The 21,023-nt window shown below is 40.5% G+C and overlaps 3 protein-coding genes across 5 annotated transcripts in view; 2 read left to right on the forward strand and 1 right to left on the reverse strand.

Annotated features, from left to right (window-relative positions):
* Positions 1-304: 304 nt before the first annotated feature.
* anapc15 (anaphase promoting complex subunit 15) lies at positions 305-3,842 on the reverse strand. The gene is made up of 4 exons (XM_027016838.3): positions 3,723-3,842; positions 3,571-3,630; positions 2,948-3,085; positions 305-1,546 (listed from the first exon to the last, which is right to left on the reverse strand). The coding sequence occupies exons 1-4, from the start codon at positions 3,840-3,842 to the stop codon at positions 1,499-1,501; spliced, it is 366 nt and encodes a 121-aa protein (XP_026872639.1). The 3' UTR covers positions 305-1,498.
* An 864-nt stretch (positions 3,843-4,706) lies between these two features.
* On the forward strand, positions 4,707-9,172 carry folr (folate receptor). Of its 2 annotated transcripts, none has more exons than XM_081700099.1 (5): positions 4,707-5,388; positions 5,634-5,793; positions 6,165-6,353; positions 8,236-8,371; positions 8,873-9,172. In XM_081700099.1, exons 1-5 carry the CDS (start codon positions 5,360-5,362, stop codon positions 9,142-9,144), a joined length of 786 nt encoding a protein of 261 aa, XP_081556225.1. In that variant the 5' UTR covers positions 4,707-5,359; the 3' UTR covers positions 9,145-9,172. The 2 variants fall into 2 exon arrangements, with proteins under 2 accessions (XP_081556225.1, XP_026872644.2); XM_027016843.3 differs by having other exon boundaries at positions 4,717-5,388; positions 5,634-5,763.
* Positions 9,173-12,467: 3,295 nt separating this feature from the next.
* Positions 12,468-21,023, forward strand: part of inppl1a (inositol polyphosphate phosphatase-like 1a) — a 28,384-nt gene continuing 19,828 nt past the window's right edge. For both annotated transcript variants that reach the window (XM_035534045.2, XM_035534046.2), the window contains exon 1: positions 12,468-13,525. In XM_035534045.2, coding sequence (XP_035389938.1) covers positions 13,359-13,525 — 167 coding nt within the window. In that variant the 5' untranslated portion in view covers positions 12,468-13,358. The remainder of the gene's footprint in view (positions 13,526-21,023) is intronic.

A 21,023-nucleotide genomic window follows, 5' to 3' on the forward strand; every position in this document is an offset into this window, starting at 1 on the left:
ACCCTTCAGCCTGCAGTCGTCTTAACAGACTCACTAAAATAATATGACTATTACCTGGGAAGATAAATAGAGCTAATCAAGACACCATTTTATATTAAAATGCATCGAATTATTTCACTGATAATTAATATATGAAAGTTGGATTGAGATTGAACCCCTATGGTCCTGTGCATTTAGGTTTCTGTGATTTAGATTGATTGCTCTTATTAATGAACACATTGGGTAAACATATTAAAGTGTTGTATGACTGCCCAATTGAAGTCTCCCACTGGAAATTAAGGTATATTAAAAAAAAAGAGACAGATTAATATTTTCCTGTTTATTTACAAATACACTGATTCTTCAGACCAGTAAAAATAAACAATGCTGTACAAAGTTTATATAAATTAAAATTCTACAGGTCAGTATGCTAGACGGAGCTTTCTTAGTTCACTTAATCTCACTGACAGTGCAACTATTCTAAAACAAGGAAGTCTGCAAGGAAAACCACAAAATACTACCTAGGGCAGGATTAATGGATGAAGTATTCCTTTACTGTGTTAACAGGGTAAGCAAGGAAACAGGTTGGACTTTTTCATACTTCTTTTACTTTAACTAAATATAAACTGTAAAATATGTGTGGCCTGTTGAGCTATGAGGTAGCAGGCCAATCTAGAATGCAGTGCAAGTTCTCTTACTGTCATTTGTACAGCACAACTCCTGTTAACACTTACAGTGCTTTATATAAGTCCAGTCAGACACAAAAGAACACACTAAAATCTAGGTCAACACTGTAAATATGTTTCTCTTTCTCTCCCAGTCTTGGCATGCAAGCATCAACTAGGGTTTATGAAGCTATCAAAACTGATCTCCTAAATGCCCTAAACTGCTATGCTGCAGTCAGATACTCCTGCACAAACAGCTGTTTGTTTTTCTCTCTCTCGCACGCACACACACCCTTTGTTCAGTAGTTGTCTCTATTGCTAGGCATTTAAAATTCAGATGCTGAGACAAATTGTTGAGACAAAAGCTTACTTTAAAAAGGCGAATGGGTGTGTTTTAAAACAGGCCTAGAAAGCCATCCTTGAGATATGCTATGACAGTTACAATATAATTAGACTAAACATAAGACCTGATCTTGTGATGTGTGTGTAGGAGAGAGAGAGAGAGAGAGATAACGGTTCAAAGTATTCTTTGCTGACTCTCTTAAAAAGGTTAGTCATATCCAGCTCCTGAAACGGCATGACTGAAATCTCCAGCTTGTGACAGATGACCTTCACCAGATTTACAAAGACCTCTAGCTAGGAAACAACTCTGAAAGAGCCGGCCATATAGAGATGTTTAAAAAAAAAAATAAAAAAAAATTTAAAAAATCAAACACACACACACACACAACCAAAAACTCTTCAGCCCAGTACACATGCACAGCCTCCAGGTGGAGCAGATGCACGTCTCTCTCTCCAGAGTCATAAGATACTAGTCTCTGGGGAGACAGGGGTAGCAGATGGATTGTTCAGGTCTAGATCATCCACTGGTCTTGGTCTTGGTCTGCTCCCTCCATATCAACCTGCATGAGGAGCAGCATTTACTCATTTTTCTAGTCAAACATTGCATTAAACGATTAAGACACAGTGCTAAATTAAAAAAACTGAACAAATGTTTGAAACACACACAGACCTGTGAAGCTTTGTCGAGCTTTACATCAGTCCTAGAACCGATGGTTTTTCATTTAGGTGTCTATACATGCACATGAAGCTGAACTGTGTAAAAATAATAGCCCTTTTCATGCAGTCCTACCATCATGAGGCTGCGAAATTGGACACACCTAAACATCCCATGCATCAGAACCACAGTCTGCTACATTGTTAAGAAGCAACAAATAGAAGATGACTGAATAAATATATTTAATCATGTAGAAAAAAACCCCAAAACTGTTGAATAGATTAAGACCACTACACAGAATTCAGACATAAGAGACCTAAAGAGAAAAACACACCAGTGTGAGTTCAGTACAAGACTAGTGTTAAATAGAGAAGGCCTGTGGAGTTTTGGGAGACTTGTACACAGATCAGTTGAAAATTACCCTGTGCCAAACCAATGAAAATAAGGAAATGTGCAGAAAGCATACCACCTCGTGTGGCATGTATGGCTGCCATTGAACTGGCTCATTGTTTTTTTTTATTGATCATGTGACTGCAACAGGATGAATCCTATGAACAGAAGCATCTCAACTGCGCAGACGCAACCAAATGCCTCAAACCTCACTGCCCAGCACTTCACCCTGCAATGGTACAATGACCCCAAACATTACTGTTAAAGTAACTATGTAGTTGTTTTTTTTTTTCCACAGCCACAAAGTATTTTTCTTGGCTGGTCAAGTCAGTTGTTTCGTTTACTGAACACAAGAGACAAGACTGACCGCAAAAGCCCTCCAAAATGGCTGCATTAGGGGCCTGGCAGAACATCACCGGAAAAGATACCCAGCGTCTGGTGATGGCTACAGAACGGAGATTTCAAATAGTTGTCAAATACAAAAGATTTCCAATTGCAAAATGAATGTGGCAAACTTTAATTCACCCAATTACCCTTGATTTCATAAAATGGGGCCCTATGTAATATAATAAAACAAAACAAAAAAAAAGACCTTCAGGGTTACCTGATACAGACACAACTACCCTCAAACTTGATTTGATAGTCTGTTCATTTCATGTCAAATCTGTGTTGGAGTACCAGCATCCAAATACTTGCACATTATATTGCATGTGTACTGTTGCTGTCCTGTTTCCAAATCTGTGCCACTTGCATACTTCAAGTCATCCATGTCCCATTGGCTAAGAAGTATGCAAGCCACATCACAACTGATTAAAAGCTAGTCTAGAACACTCAAAACATGGAAATATTGAGACTGAAAAAAGTTACAAGTCCTGAATGACATTTTAGGCACTATTTGTGACCATTGACCTCTGACCTCATTGATCTCTCCATCATCAGGAAACTCATTGTAAATGTTCATGTCATCCATGTCCTGCATGTCTTCATCTTCCTCTGAATCTTCTTCACTGTCCTCCTCATCTTCATCATCCTCCTCTTCCTCCTCATCAAACGGCTATAGAAAAGGTTAAAAGAGTGTGTACTTAAATATACCTGCTGCATTTAAATGAACACAGCCATGTACTGCAGCATTCATCAAACATGTGCTAAAAGGACTTATGTTTTCACAATATTCCAACCTCCCTAGTGTTATATGAAAAAAAGCTATACAAATCTGTGGAGGGCACATCTGTGCTTACTAAGAAGTCATGATTAATACATTTAAGCACAAGATAAGTGATGAGCTTACCATGATGAGTTAACCATAAAATAAAAGACATCATGTACATTCTGATGCCTTTATTTTTGAACATTCAGTGAATTTATATTTTGAAAAAATAAAAATAATATTTAATTACAACTGGGTTTATTCTACATTGTATAAATTCCACAATATACAAGAAATCCCCTGACAATTCTTTAACGTCTCACAAAGAGTTCTTCATTAGTTCATTATCATCATCATCATCATCATCATCATGATTATTGGCGTCAGTTTACCTCAAAGATGGGTCTTCCAATTGCCGTCAGGGTATTGTCTTTTTCAGCAATGTTCTGTAACTAAGTTTTGAAAGATACGAAAATAAACACATGACATAAAAGGGATTCACACAACTCAGCGCTCTACCGAACAATATCATCAAATGACTTGCCCAGGTCTGATGCTGCTGTTCTTGCTGGTGCAGCTCGGTTTCATCAACGCAGGGGCGGTCCAAATTAAACCACAGAGACTCCGTCATTCGCGGAAGCAGAGAGGGGAAGAGAGTGGACATGCCTGAACATGCAGAAGGAAAACCCTTGATACGTTTGTGTTCCACCAGGCGATTATTAAAACAAACAGGCTAACTAACCTAGGTTAGCTGGCAAGCTACGTAGGTTAAACAGCAGGCTTTTTTATCCTAGCAATCTAGCGACTGTTTTTGTCTAAAATCAGGCCAGTCTTGACTTTTTAAATGGAGGACATTCCACTATGTAGAATACACTATGCTGGCTACATAACTAATGTTGGTACGATGTAAAGTAGCTGACTAGCGCTAGTTAAATTAGCCAAAGAAGTGAAGAGCGCTGTAAAGCCAGCTAGCTAAATTACCCTGTGAACTCCATGTCAAAGTCTGCGAGCGTTAGCTAACATAGCTCCTTAGGTGGGAAAAAAAGACCGAAGAAGTTATTTTTAACTAATTCTAGGTCTCTCTACGGGGCATATTCTAAACCGCGTTTAATAGCTAGCTAGCCGGGTATTTTCTGTTGGAAATTTTTACCTGCAAGACAAGTGTCGTCCAAGACACAAACATTCAAATTCTCCAGCTGAAAGGAAGTTTGTTCTTCCACGTAATTCTTCCCCAAAGAAAATCAAATATCCGTTCCACTGATTTCACGGTGTCCGGTTTGTATTCCTCTTATAGGTTAATTTTTACGCGCGAGTAATAATATTTCAAGAACAAAGCCACAGTACCTACAGCATTACAATTATATTTCGTTAATAGAATAACGTATTACTTTATTTTTCAAAACATACTTACTTATGTTTAAACAGTGGCCGCTATTCTTCTTCTTCGTCACTTTCGTTTTTCTCAAATGTTACATTTCTGCCACCTAATGGAGAACAACTTTTTTTTTTCACTTTGCACTTAAAATATGATTTATGCATGGAAACACTGAGATGTGTTTCACTTTATTTTACAAGCAAGTTCAGGCATAGACTAGTCTTCGCCTTTTATTATCCCATGTATACGCATGACGTGAGGCTAAGCTTATCTGGGTTTCTGGTTAACCAATACTTTCATCAGCTGTCATTTCTGAAGGTCTGCGACAGAACACATCTGTACTGTGGAAAAAGTCATCACCTGAGCCAGTAAAGCCGATAAACCAGACATGATATTGACGAAGAGTTGTTTTTTTTTTTAAATGCAGGCTACGAATAGCAAAACTGCATTGTATAACAATTTACGACAAACTACATGATGATTTTATCTGTGTTTTTGATAACAGCGGGTCACGATGACAGTACAACTAGTTTATGGGGGGCAAAAATACAACTGTTCACTGCCTGCTCAAATATCTCAGGCGCTGCACGATTTCATCATTTCCATTCGGGTTCTGCACACAGTGTTCAACAGAAACTATCCGCGCACTCTAGTGCGCCAAAGAAAAGTGATAATCGCATTTAACGTGGAGGAGAAAGACGTATCAGTGCGTTTTTATTTTGTGAAATTTATTAGACCCGTTTTAGCAAATATCTTTTCAAGAATCAGCTAGCCTCGGTTTATCAAACATTTAAATTAATAGAGAAATGGAACACCAATCTACCTTATCTGCAAGGTAAGAACCTTCAACCATATATTTTAAATGAAGCAAACAGTAATACATATAATAAACAGGGAGCTTAACAAATGTGCTATAAAACTTAAGAACACTAGGATACAATACGTAACGTGTGATTTAAAGCTAACTAAAAATTAAAAAGTAGAGTTCTGCAAGTAAGGCTACACGTCTGTTCCCTTGATTTAACTTGTGGGAATAACTCTTTCGCTCGCTCCGGTTCTCTCATGTTCCCTTTTCTCTAGAACATTTTTGGCGTTGACCTTGCTGATAGCTATGTCTTCTTGTACTTACTGTTTGGATAAACTGAATATGTGTATGAACGCCAAGCACCAAAAAACCGAGCCTGGCCCAGAAGGCGAACTCTACAAGCAAGTACGCCCGACACACTCTCTCACACACACGGTCAGAGATTAAGCTCTGTGAGCCTCAACAACACATTTAGGTAATCATTATCAACTAGTTTGTGTACTTTGCATTAGTGTATGAGATTACTCAGACCAACATACCTCAACCACAAAAATAAAATTAACTTAAGCCTAAAATGAGGACTGTTTAACAAAGTACAAAGTATATTTAATATTGTGTATGATGGCTTAGTATATTAGTCACACTTGCATGAAATACTGCATCTTCCAGGGTTTTGATAAAGACCGAAATATGGGCCAAAGATAATGTTATGCTAGATAGGGTATCTAATAAAACAGCTTTAGTGAGGGGTTGGGGGGTTTGAAATATTATACACTCTCACATTCTTAGTTCTCCATCTCTCTCAGTGTGAACCATGGAAAGAGAACGCATGCTGCACTGCAAACACTTCAGCCGAAGCCCATGAAGATAACTCCTACCTCTACAACTTCAACTGGGACCATTGTGGCATCATGAGTGAGAAGTGCAAGCGTCACTTTATCCAGGACACCTGTTTCTATGAATGCTCCCCTCACCTGGGACCCTGGATACAGCCAGTACGACACACATCTGACACCAAAGCTTCACCTTACATAGGCTTATAATGTATGGGTAAAACAGAGACTAGGGCCTGAAAACCATTTCCAGTGGAAGCTCTTGATTGTGCAGCAAGTTGTATTACAAATCTGATCTGCTTTCTGAGGTCTCTGATTTGAGTAAAATTAGACTGCCTTCTTCTAGTCTAAATGTTTCTGTAAGGTGGGCTTGAACCCAGGTCAGCTAGGTGATGACGCCGACAGCCTGCTGGGTGAGCAACCACACTCTAATGGTGGGCCCATGTGCAGAACAGTTAGATCGTAGAACAGGTAAATCAAGAAAAGTAAATAACCAAAGGGGAATAGAATTCCAGCCATTTTGTTGCACGGCAGACGAAGACCTGCTAGACTGCAGCAGCTATAAAACTGCCTGTGCATATATCACGCTTCAGAGGAACAGAGGATGACAAAACTAGAGGAAGAACTAAACACCATGCCAAGTATGAGAAAAGGGAGAACCAAGGACACCACAGGAAGAATGGCAGCCCCGATGCCCTGGGGAAAACCAAACTAAAACTTCCCAAACAAAACCAGAAAACAGGGAGGAACCTGTAATGGCTAAGGGGAGCCTTGGAAGAGAGACAAATTTGAGGGGGAAAACTGGACAGGAGACATGTACAAACACAGACACCCTCGCAGCACAGAAGTGATGTGTAGAACGAGGGCTCACAGACCTCCGGAGCTAGGAGCTAGGAGCTTTGCTCAGAACTTTGACAAAGACCCAGTACTGAGTGACTGGGTCACTGGGCTTATATAGGCCTAGCCCAGCTGTTGGGGGTTAAGCCCCCACCTGAGGCCTCCCTCTGGTGGCCTTAGGGGCCTCGGCTTGGCTGCGACCATTACAGTTTCCTAATTTTGCTTTATCATAGGTCTTTCTTTAAAACATTACTTGCACACAGTAGCTAACGTAACTTCTTAGTTCATCTAATAAACTAGTCTGAACTAAGATGTTTACTTTAGTTTTTTTTTTTCTTAAAGTAGCGCATTTATAGTCCAGATTACATTACATTAGTCTGTGTCACCTACGGTGGGAAACTCCTCCTTTGTAACACACCTATACATTTACCTACAAGGGTTTCTTCCCTTTGCAAAGAACAAACACATTGCCATCTGAAAGTATGCTCTTCCTCTGTACACTCCTGCCAGAGCAGTAATGCAATTGTTTTTTTTAAAAAGCTCCAAACACTTATTATTACACCTCTATGGTAAAATTGCAACAGCAACTTGAATATGTATTTCAGTAAGTGATGTAAAATGTGAAGAAAAAAATGGTGAGTAAAAGAAAAGTAAAATAAAATTGTATAGATGTTATTCTTACATATATATCATGCTACTGTAGTTTAAACCCATGAGACTGGAAATGCTATGGAACAGGAACAATGTGTATTTGTAAGTATTTGGCTCTGGCTCTCAAAGTTCCCAGCCTCTTCTCTGTAGGCTGTCTTGTTGTTATCAGAGATCGGGCCTATCACATATGTGTTGTCCACAGACTTAATGATGTTGGCTAAGCTTACGACAATTAAGATCTTTGTCAGACTATGAAAATCAGGCCCTGTTGTTTACAAGATCATATCGTAGTCATACACTTATTTCAACTAATATCAGATCATTGTTGTGTGTAAACATAGTGTTAATATGTGTCACATTAAACAACTGATAGCAACAGAGCAATATTTCTGTCCTGTCTCCCCAAACAAATCTTACAGACTAATAGTAGATGTGTTCCAGCGTAATTTGGCCAGTTGTGAGTGTTGATATTGCTGGTTACACCAAGTGCAAGTGTTTTGTATTAATACCACAGTAATTGTATGATTATGATTCTGTCTGTGTCTTGTGTTGCTAGGCAGAAGAATCTTGGCGTAAGGAGCGTATTCTTGATGTTCCACTGTGTCTGGAGGACTGTGAAAGTTGGTACAATGACTGTAAGGATGACATAACCTGCAAAGACAACTGGCACAAAGGCTGGAATTGGAGCACAGGTGTGTGTTTGTGTGCGTGTGGGGATGGGTGGTGCGCTTGCTAGCGGGCCATACCTGTGTCGCACATATGCATAGGTGAAATTCTCTTACACTGTTAGGGTTACCTGATATGGAGAAAAACGCAATATTGCAAATTACATTTCCCCATGTTGCCAAGGATCTTGTGCTTTGTGTTGTATGTTTCATGATTAAAGCCAGGCCTGCCTCATTTTTACCAGAATGAATGCTTGTTAGAGCCAGCGAATGCAGTGATTCAGAGAATGATAAAATGCAGTGTCTGAGACTGTGTCATATAAGAGAACTCATTTGCAGCCCTATGCAATATCAGTATTGATACAATATCAGTATCAGTACCGCAGAGGATAATATCACAATATTAGTTAACAAATTATATACTGTGCAGTTCTACAATCGCATAGTCATCACTAATATATATATATTTGTTATAACACAACACACACGCAGGGGAAAACGTTAAAGGTTGACATCTTTTCTCTGTAGGCATAAACCAATGTCCAAGGAATGCTGTATGCCGCAAGTGGACTGAGGTGTATCCCACCTCCCAGGTTATGTGTGAGAAGATCTGGTCCAACTCCTACAAGTACACCACTCTCACCAAGGACAGTGGTCGCTGCATGCAGATGTGGTTCACTGGGCCAAATCCCAACAGAAAGGTCGCTGAATACTACCTCAACGGAGCCCCTCGCACAGCAGCCATGGCAACAAGCCCCGCCCCTTTTCTTGCTGTCCCTCTGTTAATGCTTTTGCAGTGAAATACCATTAAAACAATGATGGAAATGATTGTGAAACAGAAAGGGTTGTTTGTCATTTTCTTTGTGCCCCCTTCTCTCTGAAATAGAGTTAAAATTCTGCAGGTGCTGGCTTGAAGGATCTTGGAAGCAGGAGACTCCAGTAAGAGAAGTGCTCAGAGATATTCAGCTAATGGTGTGTTTTAATGGTTACCATAATATTAATTACAAAAGGTATTGATTGGCCTGTGTGTGGCTGCAAGATCAAAGAAGGAAAAAAAAAAAAAGAACTGATTAACTGATTACAAAAAAAATCATTCTGTTACATAAGCAGTATTATGTATAATCTTTCACATAAGCTGGAGCCCATATCAATGAGTATACATAAGCAGCCCTTCCAAAGACCAAATTTGAATACTTGCAACCCAACTAGCTATAAATTAGTGGCAGCGCAGGACAAGAAATGCATGTGGATAAAACACACTTTATCTTCTTATGAATAAGTCATACAGCTCTTTTATATTTAATTCAGCACAGTAAACCACTTGTACTCAGTAACATTTAGAAGGCAAATCATTTTCCATGACTGACACAGCATAACATGCAGAAGTTAAAAGAGGACACATTTCCTTAATATTTAAGCAAGATTGCATTTCTATTTCCTATCCCATCACTATTCTCTTTACATCTTAGTCTTTTTTTTTTTTTTTTTTACTGATGGTTTTTGCTTCTAGAATTTGCTGGTATTTAATCAGTTCTTCCCCCTACCAGTGAAATGTTCCCCGTGCCACAACACAAGTCCAAAGCCTGATCGCTCTACCTCTACTTAACCGTTAGAGAGGTGCACTTTTCATGAAATTCTACAGCCTTTTTTCTTCAAATATACCCTTGCTAATTGCAGCCAAAACATTCCAGCTTAACAGGTCCACAGGACCTGTTTCCAAAATGCACCACACTTGTTTAGATGTTCCTTTGCAAGCTTCTAATACTACATTGTGGTGAGGATGCAGGAAAAGTTTTCTTCTAATGACTCTTCCATGAAGGTCATATTTGTGCAGGTGTAGAACAGTAAACCATAACTGTAGTCTGCTAAAACTGCTAAGGTCTTTTTCAGTTAAAAATGGATTTTGACTTGCCATTCTAGCAGTCCTGCAAGGGATTCTCTCTGAAATTTCCCTATCTTCTAGATCTCAACTTGACAAGTTGTTAACAACTATTTCTTAATTCCATCATGAACAGTGAATACAGCTACCTGAAAACACTTTGATATTTCCTTACTGCCTTCTCCTGCTTTGTGGCATTGGTTAGTTTAATGTTCACAGTACTAGACAGTTGATTAGAGGAGCCAATAGCTGCTGATCATTAGGTTTGAGGAGTCAGATTGCTTATAAAGCTTTGAAGTTTGCATCACCTGGCCTTTTTGCAATGATGATTGGGTTCAAGACAAAGCCCTAACAAGCTAATTAAGGTCTGAAACCTTGGTAAAAGTTGTAGGAGCGCCCAAATTTTAAATGCTGCTACTTTTTATGTGCTAAATGAGAAAGATGAACAGCTGACACGTGTAAATAGGAGCATGAACTACAGCATCATGGCGCTCGTGTTAAGCGCTATGGGCCAGTACTGTTTGCTGTTTCTGTACAGTAATGGGCAACGTGGCTGCATTGCCCATTACTGCAACTTTTAATTGCAGCTTTTTAGTCTAGCTAATTTACCTGCCAAGATGGTTGCATTCTTACCAACGTTTTGTAAGACAAAGGGTGTTATGAGATAAGATGGCCAGCAGGTGGCAGAACTGCTCCAAATTGTGTTCGGCTCACTACTGTTGGATAAACCAGGTATGCATAACTCAAATCCAGCAGTTTAATTTTCCTTCCAAAAACACTTGATTATCTTAATTTATGTGTTAATTACCAGGCTTGTAGGTTTTAGACAGAAAGAAATTCAACAAACCAGGCCTGACTTTCAAGCCCTTAGACACTGAAGCTGGGCAGTTCTTGAAAAAGACCAAGACAATAAATGCAACAAATTTCACATTAAAACAGATTTCATAATGTCATCCATTAATGACAAACTTTTTTATTTTCTTTAATATGCTGTATGGTTTAGATATCCCTATGTTGATCAGGATTGTTTTGCAGATTCCACTTTTCTAAATATGAAATGTTTTACCCATGTTCCATGTCCCGATAAACACGGAGATCATGTCAGGCTCATCCTGGTTGGAATGTTTGTTCATCAGCTGCAGGAGCTGGCAGAATGCCTCTCGTTTCTAAACACCAAGAGGGCAACAAACGTGGAGTATTTGATATTTTGCTAGTTTTGCCCCCCCCCCCCCCCCCCCTTCCAATGAACGGGTGTCTGTACGTGCATAGGTGCTCTAAGCTGTGTGTTTATAGTTCTACACTTAAACGGATCAAACTGTTTTTAATTAAAACGGGCCTTTATTTTTAAGGACAAAACAATATTTACGTAATAGACAGATGTTTGTGTGTCTCACTTTAGCACTGCCAAAAATGAAGTCTTTCCTCTGACTCCTGTCTTTCTCTTTCTCAAACACGATGCTTATCTTACTGGGCATCAGCTGCCGGACTACTCAGCAAACACACATGTATGTTACACGCGTAGGCCTGCATTTGAAGTTAACTTGGTTCTTTGTTAGTCATGCGGCCTCGTTGACGGTTATTGCGGGGAAACCGCAAATGCTAAGCGCATAATATGAGCGCCATGATGCTGTAGCTCATGGTCCTCGCCTATTCACAAGCATCACACGTTCGTCTTTCTCATTCAGAAAATAAAAATTCCACCGAATGTACGTTGTAGGCTAGCTTATGCTTTCCCTCGACCAAGGCCATAGCTCTGGGTGTCCGTGGGCTTTCGTAACCTCTTACCTCATCTTTGCAGATAGTAGACTGTTACATTTAGAACTCATGTTTTTGTTGCATATACAATATCTTTTAAAATAGGATAAGTAAGCTCTTTTTAATGTTAGCAACTGCCTAAATAATGAATACATGCGTTTAAAGTCCACTTTTCCAGTCCATTTTATATAACCTTTGTTTACCTAAACTTTATACGTTATATACTGTTGTACACCAGCTATGTAGGTCAGTATTCATGATTCACTACCTACGCTTTTTGTTGTTGTTGTTGTTGTTGTTGTTTGTTTAATGGGTGCCTTTGATTTCAACAACCACCGTATATTTGTTAATAGCCACAGTCCGGCTACATGCAAGGGCTAGAAAAGTTAACTCGTTAGCTAGTTCGTTTATTGTGGTGGGAGGTTTCAAATAAAAAAAAACCCAGCTCTACAATTTCTGTTAGTGTCAAGTTGCACAGAATCCTAAACAGGAAGTTTGTGGGAAACTTCGAGCTCAGCATGTTGGACGTGTAGGCTACAGCAGCGCTTGACAGCAGCGCTTGTATCGTAGCCACGACTTTGACTAAACTTTAGACGATTTAATAGTTGGCTAGCTATCTTAGCAGCCAAAGCCGTTGCTCTTGACAGCAAGAAAATACGACGACTTTTATGCTTTACAGAAGCAGAAGCAGAAATATCTTCGCAGATAGTTAAGGTTACCTCGCTAGGTTTCTGAAGAGGGGGGAAAATGACTTCGGTTTCAAGAATCCGCTCTGCATTCTGCCGCTAGTCTTGCAATTTACATGATTTTCCTGTTAGTCTAGAATTCAGACAGAATCCCAAAATTAGGTCTGTAACTATTTCGTTTACTAGCTAGCTAGTCAACCGGTTAAAGATTGACTTGTACATGTGTAGATGCAACGTGTTTCCCGGGGCTGTTAGCCTGGTGGGAAACTACACAAGAGCAGCGTTAGCTACCTCATCGGAGATCTTCACACTTTTTGATTTGTTATACCGAGAATGCGTTAGGATAACTGCACAAGTTGACACTAACACTGCTCGACTACCAGCGCATTACGATCGCCAACTATCTAATAGCAGCTAACGTTACTGGTGCTGGTTTTCCAAGCTTTTCCTTTTAGTTTTACATGTTTATTTCCGTGGGAAAGGGGAGTAGCAGACGTCTAATGGGAGACTTTCAGGAACTGGGAAAACGAGGACACTTCGAGAAGTTACAGCAGCCGAGTCGGGGTTTGCCGTTGAGGCTCACGTTTCTTCGCCGCCGACACTAACCGGAGCAAACGCCGAAAGCCCACCGCTGCGTTCTCGTGGAGTATTTGTGGATTAAAAACGTTAGCTGGTTTTGTGGAGCCCCGCCACGATGGCAGGCGGTGGCGTATCCCCGTTGGGAGCGGCCCCTCCGTTGTGGTATCACCGGGATTTGAGCCGTGCCGCTGCCGAGGAGCTGCTGGCCCGCGCCGGACGGGATGGAAGTTTTCTTGTTCGGGACAGCGAGAGTGTAAATGGGGCATATGCGCTTTGTGTGCTGTAAGTATTAGCTAGCTAATATGTCCACAGCCGTCTTTTGTTTCACAGATGAACATGTTTACGTCAACTTTTTTGTTAAAAGTTGAAGCAAAGGTCGCTTCAACGGCTGGCTAAATGGCAGAACTTAGACATTACATCAAGCTAGCTGTATTTGGGGTGAATTATTGGCCGTGGGTTTATCTGATGCATCCTCAAACTTTCAAAAACGTGGATTAATGTTTTTGGTTTTTTTTGCTACTGAATTGTCCTTGTGTTGAAGTCAGAGATCGACACGATAATAGCCCCTGATTTAGAGAACTTGGGAGTTAACAAAGCGTGCAGCTTTTCTTTTTTTTTTTGTTTTAATGCTGATGACTGCCTAGCTTAAACGAAGCTGCTTTAATTGTAACTGAGTTACAACATAACCTTGTAACTCCACATAACCTGTTGGAAACGGAATCACGTCCAGCGGCGGGGCTGCACGTGACGTGACGTGACGTGACGCGACGCGCGAGCCCTCCACACCATCAGGGATGATGTTCCGTCCTTTCACAAAATGTGGTAGTTCGTAGCTGAAAGCACACGCCGTTGTAAAGAACGTGGTTTAAGGACACGTTGGTTCATTTTGTGCTAGTGGTTGTCTTTGGTGCCGAGGTGTCTATTCTGTTCACGGTCGAACTCGTAGCTACGTTGTTGAGACCACCTAGGACCGTCGCTTGTCATGTCTGTTCTTCTCCTGAGTTTATGGTCCGATAAGACCTTGGAATCCATATGATCCTACACCGCTCCTATCTGAGACAAGTCCTTTCTATAAGATACTCAGTATATAATACTCCATCTTCTCTTGAGGAGACAAACATCTAACGTTTCTGGTTCTCACCAGCCTGTTGGTTTTCTGATTCTTCAGCATCCTTGAGGAATGTGCGAGCTATCATTATGCGCCATGTCAAGCTGTTGAGCATAGTTTAGAGACTGTGTGTGTACAAGTATGGGGATTGTGTATATTGTTGCTGTTTCTTCTCTGCACTGGGGATGCAGGTTATGACATGCACAGCAACTGTACATTGCTGAGATTCTGAGCTGTGTGGGGCTAATCAGAGAACTTAATAAAGGCGTTATGAAGCTTCACAACATTGAAAGATTTGTCTGTCACTTTGTAACATAACAGCAGTAGTGCATTCAGCATCCCACCTAGAGTATTGTTTCTCTACCATAACTGGAGCACAAAGAGACACGGCATATTTGTGTGTGTGTGTGTTTCTGTCAGGGGTTTCCCTGTGATCTCTGGTTGTGTGGCTGAATGAGGATTTGCACCAGTAAGGTATTTTAAGACGTGTGTGACAGCTAAATGTGTAGAGGCGTATTGGAAGCTTTATAAAGAAGCTTTATTGCAATTCAGGTTTTTAATGCATCCTATTTATTCATAGTTTTTATATTGTTGGGCCTATAAAATACATTTTGGAAAGTTATTCAATTTCTATGACATGCATGACACTAGATACAGAAGTGCACTCTGTGAAACTCGTGGTTTTTGGTGAGGCTAAACCAAACGCCCTCTGACATTTAGCATTTTGGGTAGCCATAGTCTGTGGTCAGGTCTGATGTTACTTGGACGTTTTCTGAGAAGTAGTAAGGAGGGGGGTGGCAGAAATTTAATTTCACTAATATAGGTGTTGTCATTTTCCTTTGTTTTACTGTAAAAATGACTTGTTCATTCAATATAATTAACTGGCATGGCTCTTGTAATATCCGATGCAGCCCTCCTTGGCAAGGAAATTGACAGAGTGAGTCATGATATGAATAGGTTTGTGTTTGTACTCATTCCTCTAGGGTCTGCCTGACTTCTGGAATGCTTGGAGACTAAGATGTCGTAAATAAAGCCACTTTTTTTTTTTTTTTTTTTTTTAACAGGATTACATTTCGTGGCTATTTTTAAGACATTTGTAATTGTCTTCAACCTGCATCAGGGCAGAGGATAAATTCCTGGAAATGCCCAGACCTGTACTCCGTGATACTGAACAGAAGGCCCCGGAGCATCACTAATCCACCTCCAGATTTGTTTGTGGTCATGTGTTCCATTGCGCTCCTCCCTTGTTTGACGCCAAACATGCAGTCTGACCGAAGACATTCCACTCTCATGTGATCACAGCACTTGGTTTTGGCCTTGTTCTGGGAAAGCCAGTCTGCTTTTGCAGAACCAAAACTACTTGGGGTGAGAGCCCAACGGAGTGGAGCTGGCATCTACCGGAAGAATTGGAGGCGTTTGTGGCCGTGAGATGCAGCGCAACGTAGCTCTCGATTGATGGCTGTTTTTATCATCCAGGTGGATGATGGGGTTTTTATAGTGCATTTATCTCATTTTGGATTCATGCCCAACAAGGAAGTACAGGAAGCGATGCAAACATCTTATTAAAATCCAACCTTGTTTGAATATAATGATTTAAAATTTAGCAGTGTTTTTATTTCTAAATGAAATGTTCAGTGTTCCAGGAATAGACTAAACATGGTGGTATGTAAAATCCCTGGATTCACTTTGGCCACATCAACTATAGCCTAGCTGAGTGGCATAGCTAAGATAAATAGCAACTTGTCTTCTATGAAGGGTTTTTGTTTTTGTTTTTTTTTTATAGTGGACGTATTTTCTCCACTTTCAGCTCCATTGGGTAGCTACTGTATTTAGCAGCGTGATCACTAGGTGAAGCCCATTCAAACCTTTGCTCCTCATTGTGCCACTCGCCTCTCAAGTTTGTGAGACTTCATTTTTTGATGCTGCTTTAGCTTTAATAAAATGTAACTGTTTAAAAAACTGTTGTTTTGTGCATGCAAGGCACTAGGCTTTAAAAGGAGAGGTTATGTTCCCATGCAACCCTCAGAGGTGTCTGCATAAGCACAGCCAGTGCACTGCGCTTGGTGCTGTGTGGTTAAGGGAAAGACTTCTTGGTCTGTTTCCATCACAAGTACAATCATCCGTCTTTTAAATGAATTCCTGTCTAAGGTGGTTAGCTGCTGTATCGTCTTTAAATGACAAGGCGCAGTGGCATTCATCTGGTCCTGAGATGGCTACACACCGTGTGTGTGTGAGAGTGAGAGAGAGATGTAGAGATGGGTAGAAGTATGTTGTATAAGATGGCTGTCATTATCTTGCTCACTGAAATGTTTCTTGGTAGCTGGGATTATTTCTTTGGGATTCATTCTGCCTCATTTCTGGAGCCCAGAGCTGAGAGTGAGGGTATTTGCGTTCACATTAACGTGTCTACACGGTAAATTGGTTTAAACATCTGATGAACGAATAGGCTTCTTTGACCTGATTTATGCTTTCGCTGTAGATGACATGTGGCACCATATGTGCATCTGGAAGGGCTGGATCATTATGGCAAGGCTTATGATGGCCATTATTTGATGGACACTAGATCTGCTGCAGTTATGTGATGGACAGAGGTAGCACATTATTAATAATGTGCCACAGACTAAGTCATCAGATTGCTCAAGGAGCACTCATCAGGGAAGTCTGTTCCCAGAGCCCTCATTGGTGCATATCAGTGGTTCCTCAGTGATTCATGATTCATGCTTGACTTAAAAACACCACCATGTTCAGGGCTGCAACAGTTAATCATGACATTGATAATATCGATACTTAGGAATTTCTGTCAACACATTTATGTATTTATTAGTTAAGTTGCTGTCAGCATTACTTTACCGAGAGGGATAACATTTTGAGTTATGGTAGAGGTAGAAACTCATTGAAAGTGTACACGACATAAGTCTTCCTAAACATAGACAAACTGGCCTTCTCATGTCATGGAAGAAAATGCCCAAGGTTGGTAAAAGGCTGGCCAGAGTAGATATCTGAGCTGTAGCATAAATATGATGATGATGATGATATAAATGCTTGAGGAGGGCTTCAGAAGTGGTAGAACTTTTAATCTATCGGGGGGGAAATCTAACAAGCTTTTGTTTACAGTATATACAAAGCCAACATTCACCCAGACCTCCCCACCCACCCACCCTACAAAGCGCCACAAGTGTCTCAGTTAGAACACTCTCCCTTTGCCTGTTTGCGTTGATATGTAACCAGCTTCCTGCAACACAACGGTGTTTACATGGAGCACTTCTACGCTCTCCCCAGGTGGCCCTGCTCAAACGTTCATCCTCCTGCTTGTTTTCATTGCACTTTAACAAGGCCTGATCTGCTCATGTGGGAGATCGGTCCATCAGGCTTTATTTAAAATCAGATGTTTTTACAGGGAGCAGAGAAATGAGATTTTGTTTCTTCTTGGGTTCAATGAGCAGTGCTTTTATTCACCTGGCACAATTCCACAATGTAGTCCTGAGTTTCCACCAATGTTTTCGGGGGGTGGGGGAGAGAAGCAGTTTTCCCTGCTCACGTGTTGCCTGAGGTTTCGCACTCTAAAATGGACACTGAGGGCAACCATCAAAATAAAGGCCACCTGATTTGCAGTTGATTCTGATTACTGAGCTCTGCCTGTTTTTGAATAGTCCGAACATTACTGAGCTCACCTCACAATGAGGTGACTGTCTTGATGCAAGGCAATGCCACTTTCATAGTAGCAAAGTAGTCGAAAAGCTTGCCAGAAAGGGAAAAAAACCTTCATAAATGCATCTCAGTATTTCCCCAGATAAAGGTTCTATGATTTATTCCTAAATAGGATGTTTTTGACCACAAATGCCACAGTTGTTCTCTGTGGGGGGGGGGGCGTAGACAGACTGGAATAACCCCATGAATGTGTTGTAGCCCTGTTTTGATTTCAAAGAGTTGCCAATAAGTCACGCAAGTGGTTTTGTTTTCGTTTTTTTTTTTTAATTTTTTTTTTCCCCTCCCTCTTCTTCTTCAAGGGAAATGTTTTGTCTGAGCAGTGGTATGACAATAAGATTATATGATCTTAGACATTGTCCTCACAATGGAATATCTGGCGGCGTAAACGCTACAGACTCGAACTGGAATTGCGTAGGGAGGATCCCATAGGCATGATCTGTCTGTGGTAGACACACACACTGTGTAAGCTACTCTGCAAGTGGTGCTACTGCTCTCACGCTTCCTTTTGTTGATTTTTATTTTTTTTTCTTGACTTTTAAGTGAGTGCAAGAACCCGTCTGTGACCTGAAGAATCCAGCGGAAACAGGAACTAGGATCTGCAGATTTTAGCCAGTCATAACTCTTAACAAATACTTTAAAATACTTTGGAGCACAAGATACTCGTGCATTTTAAGCCCAAAAAAGCAGAAGGAAAATATCTGCAATTTAGGCAAAGAATGCTTCATTTTGGAAACACTGAGGAAAGATAATAGCACTGCTTGTATTGGATATGCACTTTTTACTGGTCGGTTTTGGTCCTGTTGCTATTAAACGTTGAAGTAGAGAAATGTTCCTCACTTGCATGGTTTGTTGTCATTAAATTCCAGGTAAAGAATACCACAGAATATTCTTGTTCAGCAGAAATGTGAAAATTACCTATCAGCTGGAAATCTTTCTCAGTTCCTCATCTTTGCCGTTGGGGTTTTATTTTCAAATGCTAGTTAAATTGCAGTTGGCACAGCCTGTGTACTGAGGCCCATTGCATGTGGTTGGGTTTAAAGATTGATATGCGTCAGATGAGGAAGAGAATGTGTCTACATTTTTGACCAGAGAGCTTTTCTAATTCTGTGTTGTGTTTATATGATGCGAGACCTTATTCGGCTATTTGTTGAATTGTCAGCTGGACAAGTTACGGTACCTGCACTTGTAAGCAGTGATATTTCTTTCCTGCCGGCCAACGACAGGCTGTGGCTGCTCTAACCCTCTTAATCTACTAGTGCAGATTACATTCATTTGTGTCAACATGGGTTTCTGTGAGGACACAAGCTTTCAGTAGTGTTGCTGTGGAAACGTAATGTGCTCTACTGGTTTTAAGGTTTTGTGTGTGTGTGTGTGTGTAAGGCCAAAGCAAAGGCAAGGTGGTGGTGGTGGTTTCAATAACTTTTCAGTAGGCAAGCAAGCCTAAGATGACATAAAAAGCTCTACATCTACATTAATGCTACCTAAGCCAGGTGCATTATAAGGTGATTTATTACAAACCCTTGGAGTTCCTTACTAACTCTTCAAGCACGCCTGAATTAACCTTCAAATAATGAACACTCTTATACCATGCCTCCGGAACCTACAGAGGGTACTTCTACTTAGGAATGACTCATTTACTAAGCGGCAAATGGCCCATGGGCCTTATGTCCTCACATTCTCAGCTCCACCAAACTCTGAAAGTAGATGCATCAGAATTTAAACAAAAGACATTATGGCTCACTGTAAATACATGTGAATAAAAAAGAAATGCGGAGAAGGCACCATCACATTTACCATTAGGGCTGCGTTACATAGACTGCAATGTTTCGACTACATTTCAACATATGCCTAGAATATAATGAAAATACTTAATATGAATGTTCACAGTTGACATGGTCAAAGATTAGCCTGTGGGGTCTGGATCAATGCTAGTTTTCTTTGGTAGGTCATAACAATGCCTTGATTTCTAACAATAAGGTGAACTCATGGGAGAATTTGGAGAAGTCCTGAGACCACTCGCTTACTGTGGCATGTTTTGTTTGTTTGGGGGTTTTTTTTGGAGTGGAGAGTTTGATGATGTCTGCTCTTAATCTGCTGTTTCTGTAGTCATAGCAACACCCCCCCATAGCACAGACACCTGATTAATTATGTAGCAGAGGGCAGCTGGCACAGGGTGTGTGGGGGTGCTTACGTGTTTAGACCCATTTGGGGTTTAAATGCAAAACTAGAAGGAATTACAACTCACCTGTGCAATGAAAGCTTGAAACTGGATTCAATAAACATGCATGCTTCACACTAATAAACAGACCCACACAACTACATGGACAGTTCAAAAGTACATTAACACACACACACAAATACAAAGTTAAAGCTTCCAATTAGAAATGAAAGTGGTATGAACTACAGTAGCAGTGTAGGGAATGCTTCTGAAATCAGTGAACATATCACATATTAGTGGAGTCTGCAACGCTAAGAAAGCCTAAAGTATTTGGTGTTTAAGTTGTGTGTGTTCTTTTTTTTTTAACCTTTGAGTTCCTTAGCTAGCTTAGTTCATGGTTATGTGTGCTCCAACCCCAACTGAAGCCAAAATGGCTTTTGTTCCAGGGGCCCTCTTTACCACATATACTGTTTACAAACATGACAAGTAATGAAGAAAACACTGGACATGTGGTATTCACACACCATGAAACATGCAAATATGCAGATGTGAAACATAAATCTTTTTTAAAAAGTCCTCACCACAACCAGTGTTTAATTTTGGGAAATTATGTACATTTTAGGAGGAGCTAAAAATGAGAGGTGGTAGGTCGTATGTAATAAAAAATGTTCAATGATCAGTCCTGCTTGGTTGTAGTATTCCTGATTTAGTTCAGTCCCGCCCCTCATTAGCCATGCGTGGTGGTAGAATTCCTGATCAGTTCAGTCCTGCCCCTCATTAGCCATGCGTGATGCTAAAAGCTTTGA

This window comes from Electrophorus electricus, chromosome 17 (genome assembly GCF_041902795.1).
Source record: "Electrophorus electricus isolate QZ-2024a chromosome 17, ASM4190279v1, whole genome shotgun sequence".
In the NCBI taxonomy this organism is placed as follows: Eukaryota; Metazoa; Chordata; class Actinopteri; order Gymnotiformes; family Gymnotidae; genus Electrophorus; species Electrophorus electricus.

What these genes read in the sequence shown, in the direction of transcription:
- anapc15 (XM_027016838.3), bottom strand. Translation starts at nt 3,842, where the DNA reads ATGTCCACTCTCTTCCCCTCTCTGCTTCCGCGAATGACGGAGTCTCTG. An exon ending in AACAGCAGCATCAGACCTGG is followed by an intron (nt 3,631 to 3,722) that starts GCAAGTCATTTG and finishes TTCAAAACTTAG; the next exon opens with TTACAGAACATTGCTGAAAA. An exon ending in TTGGAAGACCCATCTTTGAG is followed by an intron (nt 3,086 to 3,570) that starts GTAAACTGACGC and finishes CCTTTTCTATAG; the next exon opens with CCGTTTGATGAGGAGGAAGA.
- folr (XM_081700099.1), top strand. Translation starts at nt 5,360, where the DNA reads ATGGAACACCAATCTACCTTATCTGCAAG. An exon ending in CAATCTACCTTATCTGCAAG is followed by an intron (nt 5,389 to 5,633) that starts GTAAGAACCTTC and finishes CCTTTTCTCTAG; the next exon opens with AACATTTTTGGCGTTGACCT. An exon ending in CACACTCTCTCACACACACG is followed by an intron (nt 5,794 to 6,164) that starts GTCAGAGATTAA and finishes CATCTCTCTCAG; the next exon opens with TGTGAACCATGGAAAGAGAA.